Source organism: Fukomys damarensis, unplaced genomic scaffold (assembly GCF_012274545.1).
Source record: "Fukomys damarensis isolate Sample0158 unplaced genomic scaffold, DMR_v1.0_HiC HiC_scaffold_15, whole genome shotgun sequence".
In the NCBI taxonomy this organism is placed as follows: Eukaryota; Metazoa; Chordata; class Mammalia; order Rodentia; family Bathyergidae; genus Fukomys; species Fukomys damarensis.
The window spans coordinates 14407744-14433987 of record NW_022900927.1 but is presented as its reverse complement, the minus strand read 5'-3'; the positions used below and the strand labels follow the sequence as shown (position 1 = coordinate 14433987).

General features: G+C 36.0%; 1 protein-coding gene across 6 annotated transcripts in view; it reads left to right on the top strand.

Moving 5' to 3' along the window:
• CUNH12orf40 (chromosome unknown C12orf40 homolog) overlaps nucleotides 1-26244 on the top strand; it is a 75994-nt gene that overhangs the window by 18840 nt on the left and 30910 nt on the right. For all 6 annotated transcript variants that reach the window (XM_010615427.3, XM_033763598.1, XM_033763594.1 and 3 more), the window contains one exon: nucleotides 2709-2824. In XM_010615427.3, coding sequence (XP_010613729.1) covers nucleotides 2709-2824 — 116 coding nt within the window. The remainder of the gene's footprint in view (nucleotides 1-2708; nucleotides 2825-26244) is intronic.

Sequence of the window (26244 nt, the reverse complement as noted above, 5' to 3'; positions counted from 1 at the left end):
AGTTCTGTTTATAATCATTATACATAACTGGTGATGCCATGGTGACTTTCAATATACATGAATTTTTAAAAATTTGAATTTCTGGATTTAAATCTTAAAATTCTAAAATATCTGCTAGAATATACATAGAGCTAGGAATGGTTGTACATGCCTATAATCCCAGCATTTGGGATGCTGAGGCAGGAGGATCACCATGAATTCAAGGCCAGCCTGCACTGTAAAGTGAGACCCTGTCTCAAAAATGGAAAAAAAAAAGAATATACATAGAAATGATCAACTGTACAGCTATAATTTATAAATAAAATTAAGTTATGTAATGATATTGGCAATGAAGAAAATAGTTATATAAATATGTCTTTTTTGTTTGTTTGTTTCTGGGGATTGAACTCGGGTCCTTGTGCTTGTGAGGCAAGCAGCAGCGGAACCACTGGGCTAAATCCCCAGCCCAATATATCTTGTTAAGAATTGGCCTTTTTTTTTTTTTTTTTTTTTTTTTTTTTTTGGTACTGGGGATTGAACTTGGGTCCTTGAGCTTGCAAGGCAGGCCACTGAACCGCAGAGCTAAATCCCCGGCAAGAATTGGCTTTTTGGCACTGGGGATTTAGCTCAGTGGTGCATGCCTGCCTCACAAGCTCAAGATCCTGAGTTCAGTCCCTGTTACCAGGAAAAAAAAAAAAAAAGAATTGGTTTTTAAAGTCTTCTATTTTTAGCGTACACCAGTTTTATGCCATATTTATATATATCTATAAATAAATCTGTAGTGAATGTGTAAATTCATAAACTATTACATATAGTATGTTAAAATTGTATATGCTATGATACATACTTCAGTTTTAATCAAAGTATGTTTTACTATTTCTTGGAGAAGAAAAATTAGCTCTTAAATTCTTGTGGTATATGGTGGCCTAGGGCTTAATAACTTTTGAATGATGTAATGAAAGACCTTCAATTACTCATTCACTTTTAAGACAGAAATCTTGCATACCATATCAGCTTCGGATTCATTCTTGCTTCTGTATTTTTTGTAGGCTAGTTAATAAAACACTTTGATTTCTACTGAAACAGTGACCTCTGGCTTATACATTGTATACACTACAAGTAGACAATAGACAGGTAAAAACGCTTGTCAGCTAAAAAGCCATATGCTTGATATGGCAAAAGACTGAAAAGAGTAGCTAATACCCTTCTTCAAGTCTGAAGATGTCCTGTCTGAAGTATTAATGAAGTATTTAATAGCTTTATTTGGAGAGATTTCTAGAGCAGTTAGAATTGAAATATTCACCTTTCTCTCACATTTTGTTTTTCTGTCCAGGGGACTGAACCTGAGATGTGCTAGTCAAGTATACTGTTTCATCACTGAACTGCTCCCTCGCCGTCTTCTCTTGCAGTTTGTTTGTGTGTTCATATATCACTTCCAGGTTGACTTTGTCTCTGCAGCTCTCACTGTTCTCTTTCTGAGGCTGAAATATATTGGGTGGATGGACTTTAGTATCAGCTTTCCCTGACTTTGGTCCATTTAAAATTTTTTTCCCACCAGAGCCATTCAGTGTCTTTACCTTTCGCTCATTCCATTCTCACTTTTTTTTTTTTTTTTGTGGTACTGAGGATTGAACTTGGGACCTTGCATTTGGGAGGCAGGTGGTGGAACCACTGAGCTAAATCCCCAGCACCGTTCTCTTTTTCCTGAGGTAGTCTCACTGTGTTGCCCAACCTGGCCTCAAGTGTGTTGACACAAGTGATCCTCAGCCTCAGCCTCTCCAGTATGAGTGCTAGGATTATGGTTCTGCACAGCTGTACAAACCCTGACTCTGCTGTTTTTTCTGACTCGCTAAATAATGATTGTTTTAGGTTTTCAATTTCTGTGTTTCATTATTTATAAGTGAAATATACTATAGATGTATATTTTTATTAGACTAATGTTGAATTAGTCTGTTATGTTTATATAGTACCTTCCACATTAAAAATGGATGCTTGGGCTGGGGATTTAGCTCAGTGGTTCGAGCACCTGCCTAGCAAGCACAAGGACCCAAGTTCAATTCCCAGTACCAAAACAAAACAAACAAACAAACAAAACAAGTAAAAAACAAAAAAGCCGGGCATGGTGGCGCATGCCTGTAATCCCAGCACTTGGGAGGCTGAGGCAGGAGGATCGCTGTGAGTTCGAGACCAGCCTGAATTATACAGTGAGTTCCAGGTCAGTCTCAACTGCATAATGAGACCCTGTCTAAAAAAAAACCCCAAAAACAAAACAAAAATGGATGCTCAACTGGTTACCATTGTCTTTACATACTGTCCCCATTTTGCACTGAGTGACATGGATACTCAGAAAGGTTAATGTAGTGGTCTAAAATTACTTAGTAAGTGGAAGAACTGAGATAAGTTTCCTTGAAACAGTTACCTTGAAACAAACTATTCTGTCAGAGATATTCTAACTCAAGATCATAGTGTTCTGGATGCTTTTTGTTTTTTGTAACCTTTTTTATACTGACAAAATACTTCACTTTATTTTCTCTGTTTAACAGTCATTCAGATATTGACAACAGTTCATTGTTAGAAAAGTTTTATGTTTTCAATAGGGCTAAGATTTCTTTCAGACTAAAAGTACACTTAAATATAGATATAGTTCACTTAAATGACAATTTTGATAAATCAGTTATTGTATGCATGTACATTTGCTATTTTGACATTTTCCTTCATATTTTTTTCAGCTCAGTAATGTTGACTGTTCTGATTCCTTGGTTTCCAAGTTAAGTGAATGTCCAGACGTTCTCAGTTCACCACATGAAGTAGCAAACTTTGGAACACTGTTTGAACAATCAAACAAGTAAGCAAAGATGCTGAGGGAAATAAAGATGGATAGCATTCTGTACTCTGAATTACTAATTTGATTTTAGGGGACACAGACATTTTTCATTAGAAGTATAAACAGACCAAAGTAATATTTCCAGAAAACAATCACTAAATTAGTTAAAATAAGTAACTTTTTTACGTTTCTCTTAAAACGTTAATTGTACAGATTAATGGAATTCAGTGTGATATTTCTGTGCAAGTGTGTTGTTAATCAAATCCAGCCTTCCATTTTTCACCCTCCCCAGCTGACACCATTTCCAGTCTGGAGTAATCAATATTCTCCTTCCGACTTACTAGCTTTCTATTTGTTATTTGTCTGTGCCTGGCTTTTCTCACTTAACCTAATATTTTTCAGTTAGGTACATTCTGCGGCAAATGACAAGATTTCATTTTTTATGGCTGAATAATAACTCACTGCACATAGGTAGAACAGTTTCTTCACATTTATCTTAGCCACTGTGAATAGTGCTGCGGCAAACATGGATATGCAGAGATCTCTTCGGTATACTGATTTCATTTCCTTTAGGTAAATTCTCAAAAGTGGGATAGTTGATCATATGGCAGGACTACTTTAGTTTTTTTTGTTTTTTGTTTTTTGCGGAACCTCTATATAGTTCTCCATAATGTCTGTGCAAATGTGTATTCACACTAATAGTAACTTTTTTATTTATCCTTGCAGCATTTGTTATTTTTTGAAAAATAGCCAGAAACTGGGCTGAGATAGTATCTCAATATAGTTTTGATTTGCATTGCCCCAATGGCTAATGATAGTCAACACTTTTATATTTGTTCGCCATTTCTTCTTCTTTGGAGAAATGCCTGGTCAGATCATTTGGCTGTTCTTTAATTGGAAGTATAAGAGTTCCTTATATGTCGTGGATATTAGCCCTTTGTCAGATGAATAGTTGGCAAACATTTTCCCATTCTTTAGGTTGTTTCTTGTCTTCTGTTTCCTTGCTGCACAGAAACTTATTAGTTTGCTTTAATGCCATTTATATGATGTTATTTCCTATGCTTCTGGGGTCTTACCCAGAAAATCATTGCCTATACTAATATCTTGGAGTATTTCCCATATGTTTTCTTCTACATTTAGTTTCACATCATCCATTTAGGTCTTTGATTCATCTTAAAGTGATTTTTGTACAAAGTGAGAGATAGTCAGATTTTGATCCTCTACATGTAGGTATACAGTTTTCCTAGCACCATTTACAGAAAAGGCTATTCCTACTCCATTGTGATTTTGCTCCCTTTGATTAGGTGGATGTAGATGAATGTGTTCATTTCTGGGATCTCTGTTCTGTCCAACTGGGCTGTTTCTATTTTAATGCTAATACCATGTTGTTTTGGTTGCTGTGGCTCTGCAGTATCTTTTCTTAAAATTAATTTTATTGGTACATTTTAGGTATGCAATATAATGACATTCATCACTGGAGATTTGTATCTTTACATAATATATCTTGATTCTTATTTTTCCCCCATTCCCCTGCCCTCCCTTCAACCTCTCCACCCCTCCCTATTTACAAAGATTTGTTTCCATTTTTTTCATTTTCTCATATTAATTCCATTCCCCTCTTTCCTTTCCCCTACCCTTCTCACTTCCCCTTCTCCTTTGAATATGTATAATAGATAATGTGAAATAGGAAGAAAGGCACAAAGGGGAAGAGTAGTATGTCTTGCACTCAGGTATTGTGATGATTCCAGCTTTGTTCTCTTTGCTCAGGATTACTTTAAAAATTTGGGATCTTTTTTGTTTCTATATGAATTTTAGGGTGTTTTTTTCTAATTCTTAAAGAATGTCATTTTTATTTTGATGGAAATCACATTGAATCTTTAGATTTTTTTCTGTAGTTTGGACATTTTAATAGTATTAATATTTCTAGTCCAAGAACATGGAAGATTTTACATCTTTCTATGTCCTCAATTTTTATCAGTATGTATGCATTTATTTATTTATTTATTTATTTATTTATTTATTTATTTATTTATTTATTTTGTTTTTTTGAGACAGGGTCTCACTAGTTGAGACTGACCTGGAACTCACTATGTAACCTGGGCTGGTCTCTAACTCACAGTGATCCTTCTGCCTCAGCCTCCCGAGTGCTGGGATTACAGGCATTTGCCCCCATGCCCAGCTATCAGTATTTTATAATTTTCATTATAAGAGGTTTTTTCCTTGCTTACATTTATTCCCAAGCATTTTATTATTTATTTTTGGTGACTGTTATGGACAGGACTGCTTTCATTCTTTCTCAGCAGTTTTATTACTGTTTATAAAGAAGCTACTTTTATGTTGATTTTTTTATCTTGTTACTTTATTGATTTTATCAGTTCACAGTCTTTTTTGAGGTCTTTGGGTTTTCCTGTATATAGAATTAGATCATATGCAAAGGATAATTACACTTCTTCTCTTCCTATTTGTATTCCTTTTATTACTGTCTGTGTTAATTACTCCAGCTGAAACTTCTAGTATGATTTTGAATAAGGTGGGGGGGTGAGAGTAAACACCCTTATCTTTTTCTGTTTCGGAGGAAACTCTTTCAGATTATATCTTCATGATCCAATTTTGGTAGATCATATCCAGACATTTCCCCATATTCTCTGGTTTTCCAATTTGTGTGTGTATCATTCTTTCATAATACTTCCTGACGATTCTTTGTAATGTTGTGGCATCAGTTGTGTGTTTCTCCAACTGTAATTTCATTTAGGTCTTTCTTAGGTTAGTTGATTTTGTTGATCTTCTCAAAAAACTATTTCATTGATCTTTTATATTATTTGTCTGTATTTTATTCATTTCTTCTCTGAACTTTAGAATTGATCCTCTACTATTGATTTAGACTTGGTTTGTTATTTTCTAAATCTTTGGCATGTATTATTAGGCTGTTTATTTGAAATCTGCCCTTTTTTTTTAGGTGTAAGCACTTATTGCTAAAGGTTCCTTTTAGTACTGCTTTTTAAATCTATTAAAACATTCATAGTATATATTTATGATACATACTGATTAAATTCATCTTTAGAGATTGAATCATACACGTATTGTATCTTTATCATTTTTACCCCCTGACCATCTGTCTTCCCCTCTGCCTTCTTCCCCAGATCATCTTCCCATATCTACAGAAGCTACCCTCATGTTTCTTAAAATGGTTGTTTTAGTTTGCTCTTAAAATTATTTATATTTGGGTCTCTCATATTAGAGAAATCATGTGATATTTAACCTTCTGTGACTGATATGTTTCACTTAATATTGTGATGTCAAGATCTATCCATTATCCTGCTTGGTTTATTGTTTTTTATGGTGGAGTAGTACTCCACTTTTATCACTTCATCTGTTGATGGGCACATAGGCCACTTCTGTGATTGAGCTATTTTGAGTTTTGCTGCCAAAAGCATGGGTACCCACAAGAGGTATAGCTGGGTCAAATGGAATTTTTATTTTTATGAAGAATCTCTGTGCTACTTTCCATAGTGGTTATACTAGTTTATAGTCCCACCACCAATTTAGAAGGGTTTCCTTTTTCTACAACATAAGCAACATTTGTTGTTTTTTTAGTACTACATAAAGCCATTTTTACTAGAGTAAGGTAGAATTTCAATATTGTTTTGATTTGCAATTTTTTTCATGTATCAACCATTTGTACTTCTTCAATGACGTGTCTGTTCATTTCAGTCGTCCATTTTTTGATTGAGTCTTTTATTTGGAAGGGTTTTTAAAGCTCTTTTTGTATTTTGGGTATTAGTCCTCTGCCCTGAGGAGTAGTTTGAAAAAAATGTTGTTGTTGTTGGGTTGTTTTTTTGTTTTTGTTTTTGTTTTCATTGTGTAAGTTTCTCTTTTTACTCTGGAGGTGATTTATTTGGCCGTGTGGAAGCGTTTTAATTTCATATAATCGCATTTGTTGATTTTTGGTGTTAGTCTTTGTGCAGTGGGGTTCTGTTTAGGAAATCCTTGCCTATGCCTATGTCTTTAAGAGTCTTACCAATTTTTTTTTCTCCCAGAAGATTTGTATATTCATTTGATTTATTTTTAGTACAGAGAAAAATGGATGAAATCTTTGTTCTGTATGTGGATAACCAGTTGTCCCAGCACCATTTGTTAAAGGGACTATTGTTTCTTTAGCCTATATTACTGGCCCCTTTTTCAAAAATCAGATGGTTGAAGCTACTTCGGTTTATTTCTGCATCCTATATTCTGTTCTATTAATCAACATGTCTTTTTTTTTGGTATTGTGCTGTTTTTACTAGTGTGGCTTTGTGGAGTCTGGGATTATAGCGCTTTGTGTTTTACTCTTTTATTCTAGGGTTGCTTTATCTCTCTTGGGTCTCTTCTGTTCCATATAAACTGTAGAATAATATTTTTCTGCTTCTGTGAAAAAAGCCGATACTATTTTGATATGAATTGCCCTAAATTTACAGAATTTTTAATAATATGGCCATTTTCATGGTATTACTTCTGCCTATCCAGGAATAGGGAATATTTTCCATTTTTTAAAGAATGAAAACTAGCTTTATTGAACTAAACTTTGCATACAATTCAGTTTACAAACTTTATGATTTGGTAGATTTTAGCAAATTGACAAGAGTTGTACAACCAGGACCATCATCATTTTTGTTATCCCAGAATGAAAGACTTTATCCATGTATTACTTTTCTTCTTGCTGGGACAATGTACCCAACACCCAAAGTTAAAAGAGAAAGTTGTATTTAAACCAACAATTTGTAGAGGTTTCTATCCATAGGCAGCTAGCTCCAAGGCAGGGAGGCATGGCAGAGGATATGGCAGAGTCCATGGCAGGGCAGGCAGTAGGCAGTGAAGAAACAGTGTGGAGCCTTCCTTTCTCTTTTATTCCATTCAAAGTACAAATCTATTAGTGGGTGCCACCCACACCCAGGGTGGAACGAAAGCTAAACCAATCCGTAGACTCATTTAGTTACCACACACCCTTAATCCATATTCACACACCCTAAATTCAGCCACCTCTGAAAATCCTTATCTATGAGTGTATGAGGCTTTGGGGGGACATGTAGATAAAAGCCATAACATTCTGGCCCTAGTCTCCAAAAGACTCATGTGCATTTCTTTATGCAGAAGGCTTCTGCTCCATCTCTGAGAGTTGGTAAAGTCATCAATTTCAGCATTGCGGAAAAGTCCCAAGTTCAAATTATCCTCTAAGATTTAAGGAAACTCTTAGCTGCCAGCCCCTTAAAAATATAAAGAAAGCTAAACACTGTCAACGTACAGTTGCACAAAATATACAGTCCCATTCCAATATGTACAAATAGGGGATGGAAAGGAACTGGACCAAAGCGAGACCAAAATCCAGCAGAGTAAACATTAAATCTCATAGTTCTGTGTCATCTGGTGAAGTCTGGAAAGATGTGAATTCCACAGGGCTTGAGTGGCCCCACTTCATGGCACTGCTGGTGGTTTGTGTCACTTATCTCTTGGGCAGCTTTACTCAATCCTCGCAGCTTTCCTCAGGCAATCCATTTTCCTAGTTTCGGAATCTTCCTGAGGTCTCCACTGCACCTTCAGCTTCCCACACAGCTTCCCACACTGCCCTCAGGGGTGCACTGCTTGGCCTTCCAGTTCTCCTGAAATCTAGGTGGAAGCCTGCCTGACCACAGAGCGCTTGCAGTCTGTGTGCACCTAAGCCCAGCACCATGTAGGTGATGCACAGGTCTGCTTCCAGACCAAACAATATCTACGCTTCTGTTTAGGCTGAAGGGGTTGAGTTCCTGGATTGCTGAGCCCCACTAGGAAGTCATTGTAGAGAAACAAATTCTCTAGGGCTACCCTTCTGGGACATGGTGCTCTGAGGTTCTCTTCTCAAAGCAAAGCATTTCACCTTTGCAATTTTGAGGCTGCAAAGGGTAGTGCCCTTTTGGTTTTTGTCATGTCTTCAGGCTATCTTTTCTGTTGTCCTGTTCCTTCTTAGCCAAGTTCTCCTCTGCTCCTTCCTTGCAGGCCATAACTTTAATGAAGTTTCGTTTCTGACAAAACTGAGAAATTCAGTTTTTAGCCCATTTTGCTGGGCTATTTATTTTTGATTCTTAAGGTAGGGCTAGCTAAAAGCCCCTAAGAGTAGCTATGCACTGACTCCACATTATACTGACTTGAAATTTCGTCCACCAGATCCATTAGTCCACTGCCCTTATTCTCAATTTCCTGCAATGTCTGTGGACATGGGCAAAAGGAAGACACATTTTCTGCTCGAACATAGCACATACGTTTTGGAATACAACTACCAATACAGCCCTTGTTTCCAGCTGATACCTGTTGAGCCTGGTCTTTTTCCAGCTGCATTGCCGTCAAGATTCTGGTCTTCTAAGCTCCAGCCAGAATCTCCCATCAGTCTCGGCTCCCAAAATTCTAGGGATGCTTCTCTAACCGGTCACTCCAAATCTTTTCAAACTCTTCCTAAAAGCCAGTTCCAAAGGCTGCTGAACCATATGGTCAGGTACTCACAGCAACAACCCAGCTCTTCAGAGCAAAGTCTCTTTCATTTAACTTTTCTTGTTGCTGGGATAAAATGCGCGACACCCAAAGTTAAAGGAAGAAAGATTTGTTTTAGTTCACAGTAGAGGTGTTAGTCCTTAGGCAGCTGGCTCTAAGGAAGGGACGTATGATAGAGGGTATAGCAGAAGAGAAATAGTCCATGGTAGGGCAGGCAGGAGGCACTGAAGAAGCAGTTTAGAGCCTCCCTTTCTCTCTCATTCCATTCAGGGTTGAGCCTATTAGTTGGTACCGCCAACACCTAGAGGTGGGCCTTCCCATTATTAACCTAGGATTATCCTAAACCAACCAGTGGGCTCATTTAGTTATCATACAACTTTAATCCATATTCACGTACCCTACATCCCAGCCACCTGTGAAAAGCACCTGTGAGCACAGGATGCTTTGACAAACTACGACGACCTAGTAGCTAGCATTTCCCAATCTAGGCAACTGCCGAGCTTTTCTCTACCTTCATATATTTTCTCATTCTGAAAATTAATCAATTTTTAAATTCAAAATAGACTATGCTTATAGCAACAAAAAAGACCTTACCACATGCACAATAATGGAAATTGTGCAAATTGAGCTGTCACACCATATTGGAGTGCAAACAGAAACCAACAGCAGAACTTCCCTAGAATACAATAACTATTTTCCTTTCTTTTTTTTCTATTATCTTTTATTGCATACTGTGTATATTAACTTTTTCATATGAGAGACTGTGATGTTCAGTTTTGTGTATCTGATTTGCTTCACTTATTGTTATTGGTCTCAAGGGACATCCATTTTCCTACAAATTCCTTAAATTAATCTTTAAAAAAAGGTTTTTTTTGAGGCTGGTCTCCTCTCTATGGAGTTCATATTAGCCTTGAACTCACTATGTAGCCCAGGTTGGCTTTGAACTCATGATGATCCTCCTGCCTCAGCCTCCCTAGTGCTGGGATTACAGGTCTGTGCCACCACTCCCAGCATGTTTTATCTTCTTTTTCTAACTTGTAGCATACTAAATACCACATTTCCTTTATCTGTTCATTTGTATTGATGGACATACCGGCTGTTTCCAAGATTTAGCTAGTATGAATTGTGGTGCTGTAAATATAAATATATCAATCACTGTGGTATAATGTTTTTCACTCTCTTAAGAAGATACCTGAAAGAGGGATAGCTGGTTCAAATGGAATTTTTATTTTTAGTTTGTTGAGGAATCTCTGTACTGATTTGTATAGCTAGTATATCAGTTTATACTCCCACCAATAATGAGGAAGGATTCCTTTCTCCCCAGAGTCTCACCAGCATTTGTTATTGGTTGACCTCTTGATGATAGCTGTTCTTTCGGGGGTGAGATGGAATCTTGATTTTTTTTTTTTTTAATACCAGGGATTGAACTCAGGACCTTGTACTTGCTAGGGAGGCGGCAGCACTACTGCGCTAAATCCCCAGCCATTCTTAATGTTGTTTTACTTTGTATTTCTCCAATGGCCAACAGTACTGAGCTTTTTAAATGTATTTATCGGCAGTTTGTACTTCATCTGTAAGTGTTTATTTCATATGCTCATTTTTTAATTGGGTCTTTAAATTTGTGGGTTCTGATTTTTTTTGAGTTCCTTATTAATTCTAGATGGTAGTCCTGTGTCTTGAGAAGTAGCTGGCAAATTTTTAAACTGATTTTTCTCTTCATTTTGTTGGTGGTTTCTTTTTATGTACAAAAGCTTTAATATGATCTCGTCTTTGACTCTTGGTATTATTTCTTGTGCAACATTCAAAAAGTCTTTGTTTACACCTATGTCTGGTAATTCTACCAGTTTTGTCTTGTAGCAGATGATTTCTGTGATTATGTTGAGCTCTTTGATCCATTTTGATTTTAATTTAGAGCATGGTGAGAGGTATGGGTCTAAGTTCAACCTTCAGCATGTGGATAGCCAGGTTTCCAAGCCATCATTGGGTAGAGGCTTTCTTTCCTCCAGTGAAGAGACTTGGCCCCTTTGTCCAAGATTGCATAGCTGAATGGCTGGAGTTGTTTCTGTATCTTCTATTCTGTTCCACTTATCTACAAGTCTGGTTTTATTTCCCAATATCATGCTGTTTGTATGACTGTAGCTTTTTAGTGTAACTTGGGGTCCAGGATTTTGATGCCCCCTTCCTTGCCCTAGTTCCCAGAATTGCTTTTGCTATTCTAGGTCTCTTCAGGTTCCACGTAAAAATTAGGATTACTTTCTCCAGTTCTTTAAGAATTGTTACTGGTATTTTGAGGGGGATTACTTAAATTTGTATAACAGTTTTGGAAGTATGGTCATTTTAACTATATTGGGTCTGCCTATCCAGAAACAGGGTACCTTTCCATTTTCTGGTATCTACTCTAATCTCCATTTTCAAAGTATTATAATTTTTTTTTGAAGTTTTTCACTTTGGTTAGTTTAATTCCTAAGTATTTCATTTTTCTTGATGCTATTGTAAAAGATATTGTTTCCCTAATTTCCCTCTCAGTGAAATTGTTATTGGCATATTGGAATGCTATTGATTTTTGAGTGTTGACTTTATATCCTGCTGCACTAGTGAATTTGGTTATTAGTTCTAGGAGTCTTTTGGTTGAGTTTTTAGGGTCTTCTATGTAGAAGATCATATCACCTGTAGATAATGTAATTTAACTTCTTTCCTTAGTCATATCCCTTTTATTTCTTTCTCTTGTCTAATTGCTGTAGCTTGTATTTTGAGAACTATTTTGACAAAAAATGGTGATAGCAGATGATATGCTTGTTACTGATTTTAGAGGGAAAGCTTTTAGCTTTTCTCTGCTAAGTGTGATGGTGGCCATTGGTTTGTCCTAGATAGCTTTTATCAGGTTAAGATAAAGACCTTCTATTCCTACTGGCTTTTTTTTTTAATTAAGCATGGATGCTGAATTTTGTCAAATGCTTTTTCTGTGCTTATTGAGATGATCATATGTTTTTCTGTTCTTGCTTCTATTTGTGAATTTCATTTATTGATTTGCATATGTTAAACCCCCTGTATCCTTGCATCCCTGGAATGAATCCTACTTGATCATGATGGATGATCTTTTTGATGATTTGGTGCATTCTGTTTGCAAGTATCTTATTGAGGATTTTTACATCTATGATCATTAAAGAGATTGGTCTTTAGTTTTCTTTTTTGGTTTGCTCCTTTACTGGCTTTGGAATCAGGATAATGCTTGCTCACAGGAATGATTTTGGAAGACTTGCTTCCCTTTTGCTTTCATTAAAGAATTTGAGAAGTATTGGTATTAAATCTTTTCTAAAGGTCTTAAAGAATTTGGCAGTGAATCCATTGAAACTTTGCTTTTTTAATTGGTAGTTTGTTTTTGTTTTTGTTTTACTACTTATTTGATTTCACTGACCAATAACTCCTTATTTAAATGTTTTATATTTTCTTGGTTCAGCTTTGGTCATTCATTTGTATGGAGAAATTTATCCATTTCTTATGAGTTTTCCATTTGATTAGAGTACAGGTTCTCAAAGTTGTTACCAGTAATCTGGATTTCAGCAGATCTGTTGTGACTTCTCCTTTTTCATTGCTAATTACATGGATTTGAGTCTTTCCTTTTTAAATCAGATTGGTTGAGGTTTTGTCTGTTTTGTTTCTTTCAAATAATCAGCACTTTGATTCATGGATTCTTTGAACTTTTAGTTTAATTTTATTAATTTCTATCCTTATAAAGATGGGTTCCTTCCTTGTACTAGCTTTGAGTTTGGATTAGACTTGTTTTTCTAGGAACTTAAGGAGCATCTGTATGTTATTTATTTGAGTGTGTTCTGTTTTTCTAATGTGGGAATTCATTGCTAAAAACTTCGCTCTTATGGCTGCTTTCTTTGTGTCTCATAGTTTCTTTTATTTTGTACTGGCATTTTCATCTACTTGTAAAAAATTTCTAATTTCTTCTTTACTTTAATCTGTGACCATTTGATTATTTCAGGGAGTATTATTTAATGTACCTGTGTTTACATAGTTTTGGTGGTGTCTTTTGCATTGATTTCTAGACTCACTGCAGTGTGGTCTGATAATATGCATGGGATAATTTCAGTTCTTTTCCATTTACTAAAGCATGCTCTATGGGACAGTATGTAGTCTATTTTGGAGATAGTCCTGTGGGCTGCTGAGAAGAATGTGTACTCCATGGTTGAGTGGAACACTCTATATTTTGTTTGAGGGTTTGGTTCAGCTTTGATATTTCTTTGTTGATTTTTTTCCCCTACTTGATCTGACCCTTTATGACAATGGAGTATTGAGAGCCCCACTTAAAATTGTATTGCTGTTCATCTGATTTTTCATGTTCATGTGTGTATGTTTGGTGTGTATATATCACCGATATGTAATGACGTTCTTTTGTCTCTTCTGATCAGTTTTGGCTTGAAAGCCACTTTGTCTGAAATTAGGATAGGAACTGCTGCCTTTTCAGGCTTCCCATTGCATGGAATATTGTTTTTTATCCTTTGATTTTTAATCATTGGGCATGTTTTTGGATTAAATACATTTCTTGTATACTCCATATTACTAGTGTTGTTCCTTGATCTGTTCTACCAGACTATGTCTTTTGATTGTGTAATCAAGACCATTCACATTGAAAGTTATTACTGAGTGGTTTTGAGTTTTCTTTTCATTCCATTACTTTCCTGTTTGCCTGTACCTCATTTTTTTTTCTAGTTTTGCTTGGTTGCTCATCCCACCAGGAACATTAATTCTTTTTGATATATTGACGTTGTTAGTTTCATTGTCTCTTTCTAGAATACCTTTAATTTTTTTTTTTAAGTTGGGTTCACAGTCATGAATTTCTGAGGTGCTCCTTGTCCTAGAAATACCTTACATATCCATTAACTTTAAAGGAACATTTTATCAGATACATCAGACAGGGCTGGAAGTCTGTTGTTTCTTTTAGGGCTTAAAGCATATCACTCAAAGCCTTCCCAGCCTTTAAAGTTTGTGTAGAAAAGTCTGCAGTGATTTTTATCAGTTTACCTCTATGTGTGATCATTGATTTTCTCCAGCAGCTTTTAAAATTGTATCCCTGTGGTAGACATCTGAGTATAATATGGCGTGGGGACTTGGAGTCTCTTTCTGTCATAGCTATTTGGGGTTCTATAATCCTCACTTATCTGTATGTTTATTTCTTTCCTTATTTGGGGGACATTTTCTGACATTATTTTTATGAATAGGTTGGTTTTTTTAATGCCATTTGTGTTATCTGTTTTTTTACTTACTCTGATTCTTCTTAGATTAGTCTTTTTTGTATCATCAAACCGGCTTTGGGTCCATTTTTATGCTTTCCTACTGTTTTTAAGGTGTCTTTAAGTATTTGGTCTTTGATCGTATCATTGTCTTCTAGATCTGAGATTTTCTCACATTGGTCGGTTCTTCTGCTCACATTTTCAGCATGATTTTTAATCTCGTATTTCTGATTGAAACCTTTTATGAATTCGAATTCTTTGGTAAAGTGAGCATGTTTTGTTTAGTTCATGTAGCTTTTTATTAGTGTTTTCTGAAAGCTCCTGCATCTTTTGGTTATTACTTCCATTATCTGTTTGGCTGTATCTTCTCTTATCCTGCTACATATTTCTTTGAGAAACTTTCTAACTTCCTCTGCAATCCTTTCAATTTTTTCAGCTTATGTTATTCTGCCCTTTAGTACCCCCCTGATTTGCCTCTGGGGAATTGGGAGTTTTGGGAAACATTTTGTTGCTTTTTCTTCTCATGCGTCTATTGTTTTTGTTTGTTTTGTTTTGTGCTGAGGTTTGTGGATGCTTATGGTCTAAAGATTTTGTTGCCAGTATAGTGGCCTCTCTAGTTTCTTTTCAGTGATGTACTTTGGGCATAGTTAAGTATAATCGTTTGCCAGGATCCAACCACCTTGGTCATTTCGAGTGGCAAAGATACAGTGTCAGAAGGCCCACATCCACGGTCTCTGGGAATGTACAAGGTCTCTGGCATTGTCAGTGTCACAAAGGTTATCTGAGCATTAACTTACAGAGTGATAGCAACTGTTAATGTCAAACTACAGTGGTATCACCCAAGACAAATTATGCATATTAACATACCATAGAAACCAATTATGTACCAGTCTTAATCTTAGAGAAAGTCAGCAATTATGATGTAAGCATTAAGGTAACCTATGGGGGAACTTATAGCTAATATGTACTAAATGGGAGAACTGTATCTTTGCTGATGGTAGAAAACAATTCAACAGTAATTTGCAGAGTTAGGATTCAAAAGATAAAGCTTTATGTTATACTATTAAATATTAAGATTTGGGAGTCAGGGAATGCAAGAGAAAAACTTTGAAATCTTTTTTTTTTCTTTTTTGGTACCAGAGATCAAACTTGGGTCCTTGCACTTGCGAGGCAGGTGCCGGAACCACTGAGCTAAGTCCCTGGCCCTTAAAATCTTAAACTCTATGAAACTAGAAGAAGCAGAGGAAAAATGGTACAAAAGGTTTATTGAGGGTAGGAAAATATCTATAGAATTAGGTAAAGGTAAGATTTAAAAAACTGACAAGAAAGAGTAGATAAGTGAGAAAAAATATATACAGAAAATAACAAGAGAAATGCTTAGGGGAAAAACTAAAAGGAAGAAGCAGAAAAAATAGAAAAAGAGAAACAGATTCAAAAAGCAAGGCAGGGGATGAAGGAAGGTTTCTAAATTCCAGGACACTGGAGAAGAAGAAAAGGAAGGAAAGGAGAGAAAAAAATAACAAAATCACCCAAACAAATAAAAAAAAACAAAACCTAAACCCACTGTTCACACTTAAAAAAGCAATAACAAAGAAAAAAATGTGAAAATACCAACCAAATGAACAAAAACCAAAAGAAAAAAAAGTATTTCTCTGTGATTTCAAACATGTGGTTATTTTCTGTGTATAGTTTTGAGTATAAGATGTGTCCTGCTCTCACTGGCACAGAGGACAGTCAGAGTTCAGGTGTGTCTCCAGCAAGCAGGCAGTAGAGTTAGGGCAGGGTTACCAACTCTGGAGCTTCCAGATTCATAGAGATTCAGGGGTGAGGTTGGCTACTGGCTATGAAAACAGGGCTTTCGTCATTTAGCTTAAAATGCTCTGGGTAACTCTTAAAATACTCTGGGTATCTCTTGCCAAATTGACCATGGCTTCTTAAGCGTGGATATCTCCTGTGGCTGACCCTTACACCCTCAGTGTAGAAGTATGACGCCATCCTGTGGCACTATCAGCTACTTCAAGAAATATGACAGGTGCTGGGGCTGGAGTCAGTCATCAGCTGCTGCAGCTCACAGCATTCACCAGTGTGCACCACTGCTATTTCTTTCTGAAGGCTTTTGGAGACACCTATTTTAAAACTACATTTCTTGTAGATTTGGCCTTACTTACTCATAAGTCGGAAACCAGGAACTGGAGGCAAAGTGCAGATCGCCTTTCTTTTAGCAACTTTATATTCTGTCTCTGTTTCTCTACAGATTGCAACTTTCCCCCAGATCCTTCCTGGGTCCAAGTTCTTTATTTCCTCCTCGTTTTCTTCTCCCAGTTATTATTTTCTATGTCTGAATTCTGAATCTTGGAGAGGATGATTTGTTTGTTTACTGTTCTACCATCTTCCCAGAAGTCCTCTGTTCTTTCCATTTTCTAGTGTCCTACTCCCCCTTTTTTCAGAGCAGGGTAGTTTTCATTATAGAGATCTTTCTCTCCCTTCATTAATTCTTAGGGTTTTTTTAAGCTATTGTAAATGGAATTGTTTACCTGCTTTCTTAGTAGTTTCAGTTTTGGTGTATAGGAGTGCTATTTTGTGTGTGTGTGCATATGTTTTATTTTGCATCCTACCATTTGCTGAATATATTAGTTCCAAGAGTATTTTGGTGGAATTTATGGGTTCATATAATTTGCAAGTAAAGATAATTTTAATTCTTCCTTTCCTATTCAAACTCCTTCTTTCTTTCCCTCACCTACTTTATCTGGCTGAAGTGTTGAATTCTTTATTGAGCCGGAGTGATGAGAGTGGAAACTCTTGTCTGTTCCTGATTGTAGAGGGAATTCTTTCAGTTTTTTTCTTCATTTAGTATACATTGGCAGTGGTTTTACTCTGAATGAATTTTAATGCTCTACAGGAAAGTCATTTTTTAATTTTTTAATTTTTTGTTAAGGTTTTTTAATGAATAACAAATCAATATTGGATTTTGTCACACTTTTTCTGCATCTGTTGAGATTATCATGTGATTTTAATCCATGATTCTACTTATGGGGTGTATTAAAATTACTGTTTTACATATGTTGAACTTTGCATGCATCCTTGGGATGGAACCAACATGGTCGTGATGCATGATTTTTAAAAATTTGTTATATTCTGTTTGCAAGAATCTAATTAAGGATTTTTACAAGTATGTTTATTAAGGAAATTGGTCTGTAGTTTTCATTTTCTTTGTTAAGTCCTTGGGTGGTTTTGGTATCAGAGTATTGCTAGCTTCAAGCAGTAAATGTGGTAGTGTTTTTTCCTTTCACTTTCATGAAAAACTTGGCTGAGAATTATCATTAATTCTTTCTTGATGTTCCTGTAAAATTTGGCAAGGAAAACAAGTCCATCAAGTTCTCAGCTTTCCTTAGGGGTGAAATTTTTTTATTATTGCATCAGTTTCATTTCCTGTTTGTATCATCTTGGTTCAGTTTTGGTTATTCATATGTATCTAGGAGGTTTTCTATTTCTTATGGATTGTCCACTTTATTTGAATATAGATTTTTTATGTAGTTTTTGGATTTTGGCAGTGTCTGTTGTGATCCCCCCCCCCGTTTTTTTTCTAGTGCCAGGGATCGAACTCAGGACCTTGTGCTTGTGAGGCAGGTGAAGTGCCACTGAGGTAAATCTCCTTGCCTTGCCATTTTTGTTTTTAATTTCTTTGTGTGGCCCTTTTCTTCCTTTGGTAATGTTGGCTAAGGGTTTATGTATCTTACCCTTTTAAAGAACCAATTCTTTCTGTAAGTTTTATTTTTATAAGTACATGTTTGCAGTACATCATTACATTCATTGTGAAAGTTGTTACACATTTAATTCAGTTATGTTCTCTCCTCCCCTCTGCTCCACAATCTGTTGGTCCCTGTCCCATTTGCAAAAGATCTATCTTTCTTTCCTATTATCTTTTATTTTGCTCTTTATTTATTTGTAGTTTGGGATTTTTATATAAGAGAAACCATGCAATTTTTAAGCTTACTTGACTGATTTATTTCACTTATCATTATGGTTTCAAGGTGTATCCATTTTCCTACAAATGACTCAAGTTTATCCTTTTTTGCAGAGTAATACATTGCTGTGTATAAATACCACATTTTATTTACCTTTTCATGTGCTATAGACCATTTCCAAGATTTAGCTATTGTGAGTTCTGTTGTTATAAATATGGATATTCATGTATCACTGTAATATGATGTATTTTAGTCTTTTGTGAAGATACTGAGAAGGGGAATAACTGGGTTGCTTGGAATTTGTATTTTAGACTTTTGAGGAATCTCCATACTGATTTCTGCAGTAGTTGTACTAAGGTAAATTTCCACTGTTAAATAAACAGTGGGAAGGAGGGCTTCTTTTTTCCCTGCAACTTGGCCAGCATTTGTTATTTGATGTCATGATAAAAGCCATCTCTTCTAGAGAAATATATGGCTTTGTGTCATTCGAATTTGTGTTCCTCTGATGACCAGAGATGTTGAATATTTTTTCATGTATTGGCCATTTGTACTTCTGAAAAGTGTCTGTTTCATTTGACCATTTTTTTTTTATTATGGCTCTTATTTGGGGGAAGGCTAGTTTTTTTGGGTTTTTTTCTTTTTTAGTTCTTCATATATTCTAGATAGCAGTTCTCTTTTCAAGGATAGTTGGCAAAAACTCTTTGCCTTTCTTTACTCTGTTTCCTTTGTAGTGCAGAAGCTTTTTAATTTGTGATGATCCAGTTTGTTGATTCTTGATGTTACTTCTTATTTAACTGAGATTCTGTTAAAAAATCTTTGTCTTTGCCTATGTCTTCCAGAGTTTTACTTATTTTAATCTTCCAGCAGGTTAATTTGTTTCTGTTTTAATATTTAGATGTGTGGTCCGTTTTGATTTTTCTTTAGTACGTGGTGAGAGTTATGGGTTTGACGTCAATCTTCTGCCTGTGTATAGCCATTTTTCCACATTGTGCTATGGGTGTATAATACCTATCTTTATTCTTTAGAATATTTCTATTGATGAATTATTAATTTGAATTTTGTTTTATTGAACAATGAGTCCTTAACAGGGAAAATATATCAAAAAATAAAGTATTAAATTTTAATATCTATTAAGTGTTTATAATCCAAATTTTCAATATCAACTGTTTTTTTGTGTGCAAAAAAAAACCAACAGAAATAAATTCCTACATGAACTAAAATGAAAATTCCAATAGAACTCTACAAAAGATTTTTACTTCAATTATCACACCTAAGGCAATCTACACACATGAGAAAAGCACGCTCCATACTCATGTATTGCTCACCCTGACATCATATGTGGTTTTTTTTTTTCCTGGCCTGTTTGTAGGACATACTTGACATCTTGCTTATCCTGCTGTTCATTATTATACAATGTATAATTAACAGGAACAAAAAATATCAGTAAAATAAAGTATTAAATTCTTTTTTTTTAAAGACAGGGTCTCACTATGTAGTTGAGACTGACCTGGAACTCACTATGTAGCCCAGGCTGGTCTTGAACTCACAGAGATCCTCCTGTCTCAGCCTCCCGAGTGCTGGGATTACAGGCATGTGCCACCACACCCAGCTTAAATTCTTAATATATATCAAGTGTTTAGACTAAACATCATTTTTATATCAGCTGTGTACTTGCTTACAAAGCCTAAAAGATAACATCAGAAATAAATTCCTATGTGAACAATGAAAATACCAATAGAATTCTACAACAAAAATAATCTGCTTCAATTGTCACACCCAAGGCAGTCTGCACACATGACACCTGTGTATTCCACACACGTTTCACACTGACAGCACATGTACTTAGCATTCTTTTCCTATATGGCAGCCTATTATAATCTTTCATCTTCCTGTTTTGTGAGGAGCTTCCTACTATAGTGTACAGTGTGCACTTAGCAAGGAAATAAGATAGCAATAAAATAAAATATCAAATATGTAATGAATGTTGGGCTGGGGATTTAGCTCAGTAGTTCCAGTGCCTGCCTCACAAGCACAAGGGTCAGAGTTCAAGCCTTGGTACAAAAAAAAAAAAATAATGAATGCTTAGAATAGATACCAACATTTTCATATCAGCTGTTTGCTTGCTTTTAAAACTTAAAGGTTTAACATCAGAAATAAAACCTGTGTGTATGTGATGAGCTACAATGTAAATACAAAGTCTACCACAGAAATAATCTTTGTTTCAACTGTCACACCCAAGGCAGTCTTCACACATGAAAACTGAAATCTTCTATATACAAGTGTCACTTACACTTATAGCGTATACGTTTTGTTTTCCTCTCCTTTCTTGTAAGGCACAGTTGACATCTTTTTGGCTTTCCTGTTGTCATAGTGGGTCTTTGCAATGCCTGTGCAGCTTTCAGCTCACCAGTGTGCTCGTAATATTTTTGTGTGTGTGTAATTCCCTGGGCAGAAACATTTTGTTTTTCCTCTGCTGTAAATGATCTTTTATAAGTTCCAGTCTCAGTCTTATAAGAAAATTTCTCTGTGGCATTTTGCACTTTGTTATTTCTTTGTAAACTATCAAACTATTTATGCCACACGTTTAGGATCAAGTGAAACACAGCCAATGCTTTCTGTTTTGAGTGACATCATCAACAACATCTATTCTGCCTTTGGTTTTGTTGCCGAAAGTTACCTCCTCAAGCTTCTGTTTTGTCAAGATTTCCCTGTCAATATTTTCATCATGGTGCAATGTTGACATTATCAGTACCAATTTGTTTTTCTTTGCCGTGTACATGGCCAATGTTATGTCTTCCTGAAATCCCAAGATTGTACTTTATGATTCTGTTTTGAAATTGTAACACTTCATTTAGAATTTCTGCTTTGTTCCTGCATATAACTCCTGTGCTGGTCAACTTATGCTCTGTTAGCAAATGTAACATCAGTTGGAAACTGGTAAACCAGTTATTAAATGTTATAGTCCAATTAGTTTGGGAGATGGGAGCAACGAGTTTATTCATATCATTCAGTTTACTACTATTCAAATGAGGACATAGTAGCTGAGTTCCAGAATAAATTTCTAAATTGAAAGCATAATGTCCTCACATCTATAAGGGCATAAATTTTTATGCTGTATTTTGATGGTTTTTTTTCGCATACACTGCCTGAAGCTACAGTGACCATGAAATGCAGTGATGCTCAATAATCATGTACTCGTGTGTGTAAATTGTTTGACAGTTACCCACATATCTCTCAGTGAGTGGACAGCAGTCAGATTATCACTTCTTTTTCTTTCTTGACAAGTGGTTTTGTCTTCAAACCTTGGGCAGTTTTGAAGGAAACCAGATCTCCTCAGTGTCATTGTTATTCTAGGAACCTCAAAACCAGACTCACTGCTTTTCCATAAGTCTTTTATATTCCTGCAATTACCATGACAAAGTGCTGCTAAGTACAGCAGACCTATGAATGCTTTCAGTTCAGCTAGTGAGGGGTCGTAATAAATACATTTTTTAATATGGTTGTTGGTGTATAAGGAATGTTTTACTTGTATTTAAGCATTTGTGTATTTCACAACATCTTTTAGCATTTTGTCTTTTACAATTTCCAACATTGAATGATAGGTTTTACCCGTGCCAATATCTTCATTATATTTTCAGACCTAGTTCTAACATTGGATCATTCCACTTTGTTGCATTACCATTTTGTACCATTTTGACTAGTGAAATTTTTACTCATGTTCTTTTGTCATCTGCCTCAAGGAGGTCTGCATTCCCTGTGTCTGTGTCAGTCAATTCTTGCTCCATTTCACCATCACAGGAACTTTGGCTCACATGGCCAGGGTTAGGGTCACTATCATCTTCATCATCCATGCATGAGTAACCTGATAATTCACTTTCAACCTCCTCCAAAACTTGCAAATCTGGTTTTGTGTATGCTGTTGTACTGAGTTGGGTTACTTTTACCAGAAAAATCAAAGGAAAACTTCTTTAAAAAAAAAACAAAGCCTAATAAGTCACACATGTGTAAATACCGAATAGTTTCCCTGGTGTGAATAATCTGCAATAATACATAAGATCCTAATAAGATTACTGACATTTAGAAATGGGAAGAAAGGACCTAAAGGTGTAGGGAAGGTGGGATGGGTAGGGGAAGGGTAATAAGGGAAAAGGAAAAAATGTGAGATAATGAAAAGATGAAAATAAAGTGTTTGTAGATGGGGAGGGGAGGAGGGGATGAAGGGAGGGCAGGGGTAAGGGGAAAAAGTGAGAATCAAGACTTGTCATGTGGAGGTACAAGATCCCAACAATGAATGTAACTGTACTGTATCCCTAAAATGTACCAATAAACTCAATTAAAGCTGAAAAAACAAACAAACAACAACAACAACAACAAAAAAAACAAAGCCTAAACGCAGGGCAATTTAGCAATGAGCCTTTGATGGGAGAAACTCTCCTTTGCTGCTTTGGAGCTCCTGTAAACACCTTGCCATTCATCTGACAAGTGGGTAAATGCATAGATGGATTTTTGCTTTCCTCAGATGCAGCTACAGTGAGCCACAGTCACGTTCCATTATGGTAAAATACATGTTTACGTAATAGAAGAGTGGTATAGGTGTATTTTACCCCCTATGATGCTCAGGTAAACATATTTGAAACCTGTTGTGGATATTGTGTGAGTAAAAATCCCAGTTTGACCCTTTGGCACCTGTGCACACACCTTGACATTCATCCTACCAAATGGGTGTAAACAAAAATTGCTTCTTAGGACTTCCAGGTGCATCTACTGGGAAACACAACCAGTTACTATTATACAAAAGCATAGATTTACACTAGAAAATTACAGGATGAGGACAAGGGATTTAGATCAGTAGTTCTGCTGCCTGCCTTGTGAGTGCAAGGTCCCTAGTTCGATCCCTGCTACAGAAAAAAAAAAAAAGGAACGAACTATGGGATGAGGATTTGTAACCCAATGTTGTACCCTAAATGCAATGTGACTCAGCATTTTCCTGTTGCTGATTTTAGAAGTTTTTCTGTTTTATGTTTTTGACAGTTTGACTTCGAAATACTCTTGAAGATCTTTTCAGATCATTTCTATTTGAAATTCTATAAGCCTTCTGTACATGGCTGTCCACGTTATTTGCAAGATTAATAGAGACATTTTCTGCTATTTTCTTTGCACTTGCAGATATTATTAATACTGTCTTAAAAGTCTTGAATTCTTTTTAATGTCCCTCTCTTTTTTCTCTTTCTCTCGTCATAGGGATATTTGTAAAGACCTATCTTCAAGTTCAAATACTTTTACTCTGATGCTGATGATATCAAGTGTATTTTTTATTTGACTCATTGAGCTCTTAATTTCCAAGATCTTTTGGTGATTTTTCACAATGAGTGTGTTTTTGCTAAATATCTCTTTTATAGCCTACATTTTCTTCCTAATTTCATTTAACTGTTACTGAGATTTTAATAATTATTCTTTTAAATTCTTTGTTAGACATTTCATTCATATCATGTCTTCGGGATGTGTTTCTGGTGATTTATTAAGTTTTTATGGAGACATTCCTTGTTTTCATATTTCTACATTGACATTTGTTCATCTGGTGGATTAGATATCTCTACCACTTTTATTGTGCCACCTTCTTTGCATGAAATTTTCTTCTAAAGATGCACTTTGAATGTTATTTTCTTATGCACTCTTAGCTTTATTTCCAGTTTGGTACAATTGTGTAGTATGCCTATGGCTGTAATTACTTTTCTTACATTGTGCACTATGCCAGAGTTGGAGAGACCCATTGTCTTTCTGGGCTAAGCAGAAAGAGGTTACTCTAGCAATTTAGGAGGTTGTGCTACAGTGGGTGATAGGGAGCTCACTATGTGGCTACTCCTACTATAGGAATGGTGTCTCCAGTCAGGCTATGGGTCTTTCCTCCAACACTGTTGACACTAGTTCTGCTACTGGCAAGGGCCTCTGGCACATCTCCAGCAGTGGTGATGGGCCTAAGGTTCTTGTCTTCTAACTAGTCAGTGGTATATGCCCAAATGCTATACAAAGATAGTGGTGGGAACTACTCAAGCCAGCTTTTCATGGTATTCAAACCCAGCCCTGACTTCTGTCCATGGTCATACAAGGCGGGGTAGGTTGGTGACAGGAACCACATAGGTAGGGTGGCAGGAGGAACTGTGATTCTCTCTCTCTCTCTTGGTATGAATATCGTTTATTTAAAACAATATTTCTCACCTTTCTCAAAGGTGAGACTGCAAAAAATAAAAGCAGTGCTCTCTTGAGCTGTCATTAACCTGGGGAGCAGTGATGCTGCCTCCCACCCTGTGCAAGACCTAAGCTGGCACAGACCAAGTTATCCCACCTTGCTTTACAAAACAGTCCCTCCTGAAGCTTAGTTAAATAAAACTATTGTACACATTTCACATTGCCAATTAAACCATTAGGATCTTATGTACAATTATAGTTTTTCATACCAGAGAAACCAGTATTTACATGTGTGGCTTATTTATTTCACTTAAGAGTATATCCTCAATATGCATCCATTTTCCTATGAATGACTCTAATTTCCCATTCTTTATGGCTGAGTAGTACTCCATTTTAATAGAAAAACCACATCTTCTTTATCCAGTCTCCAACTGATGGGCAAATGGGCTATTTCCAAGTTTTAGCTATTACAAACTGCCACTATAAACATGGGTTTGCATATATCACTGTGATATGATTCTTTTAATTCTTTTGGAAAGATACCCAGCAGAGGGATGGCTGGGTCAAATAGAACCTCTAGTCCCAGCTTTTTGAGGTATCTCCATATTGATTTCCATAGTGATTGCACCAGTCTGCACTCCCACCAACAATAGAGAAGGGTTCCTTTCTCCCCACGACCCTGCCACCATTTGTTATTGGTTGATTTCTTGATAGCAACCATTCTTTGTGGGGTGAGGTGGAATCTCAGTGTTGTTTTCATCTGCATCTCTCAAATGACCAGTGTTGTAGAACATTTTTTCATATATTTACTTGGTTTTAATTTGTCTTAGAAATGTCTGTTCATTTCAGATGCCCATTTTTGAATTGGGTCTTTATATTTGGGGGGCTGGTATTTTTGAGTTCTTTATATAGTCTAGATAATAGTCCTTTGTCTGAGGAGCAGCTGGTAAAAAATTATTTCCCACATTGTAGGTTGTCTTTTAGTTCTGTTAATGGTTTCTTGTGCAGTGCAGAAGCTTTTTAATAAGATGAGATCCCAGTTGTTGATTCTTTGTGCTAGTTCCTGTGCTACTGAAGATTTGTTCATAAAGTCTTTTCCTAAGCCAGTGTCTTCAAGAGTTTTGCCTAACTTATCTTCCAGAAAATTTAGTGACTCTTTCTTAATATTTATATCTTTAATCCACTTGGATTTTAGTTCAGTGCATGGTGAAAGATAAGGGGCTAGTTTTAATCTTTGGCAGGTTGAAATCCAGTTTTTCCAACACCATTCAGTAAAGAGGCCATCTTGCTTCCAGTGAGGATGGTTGGCTCCTTTCTCAAAGATGAGGTAGCTGAGTAAATCTGGAGTTGTTTCTCTATCTTCCAGTCTGTGGAATCCACAGATCCAGTTTCTTTGCCAGTACCATGCTGTTTTTATCACAGTGACTTTGTAGTATAGTTTCAAATTGGGAATTATTATACCCACTGCCATGTGTTTCTTTCCTAGGATGGCTTTTGTTATTCTAGGTCTCTTCTGGTTCCAAATGAATTTTGGGATTCTTTTTTTTTTTTTTTA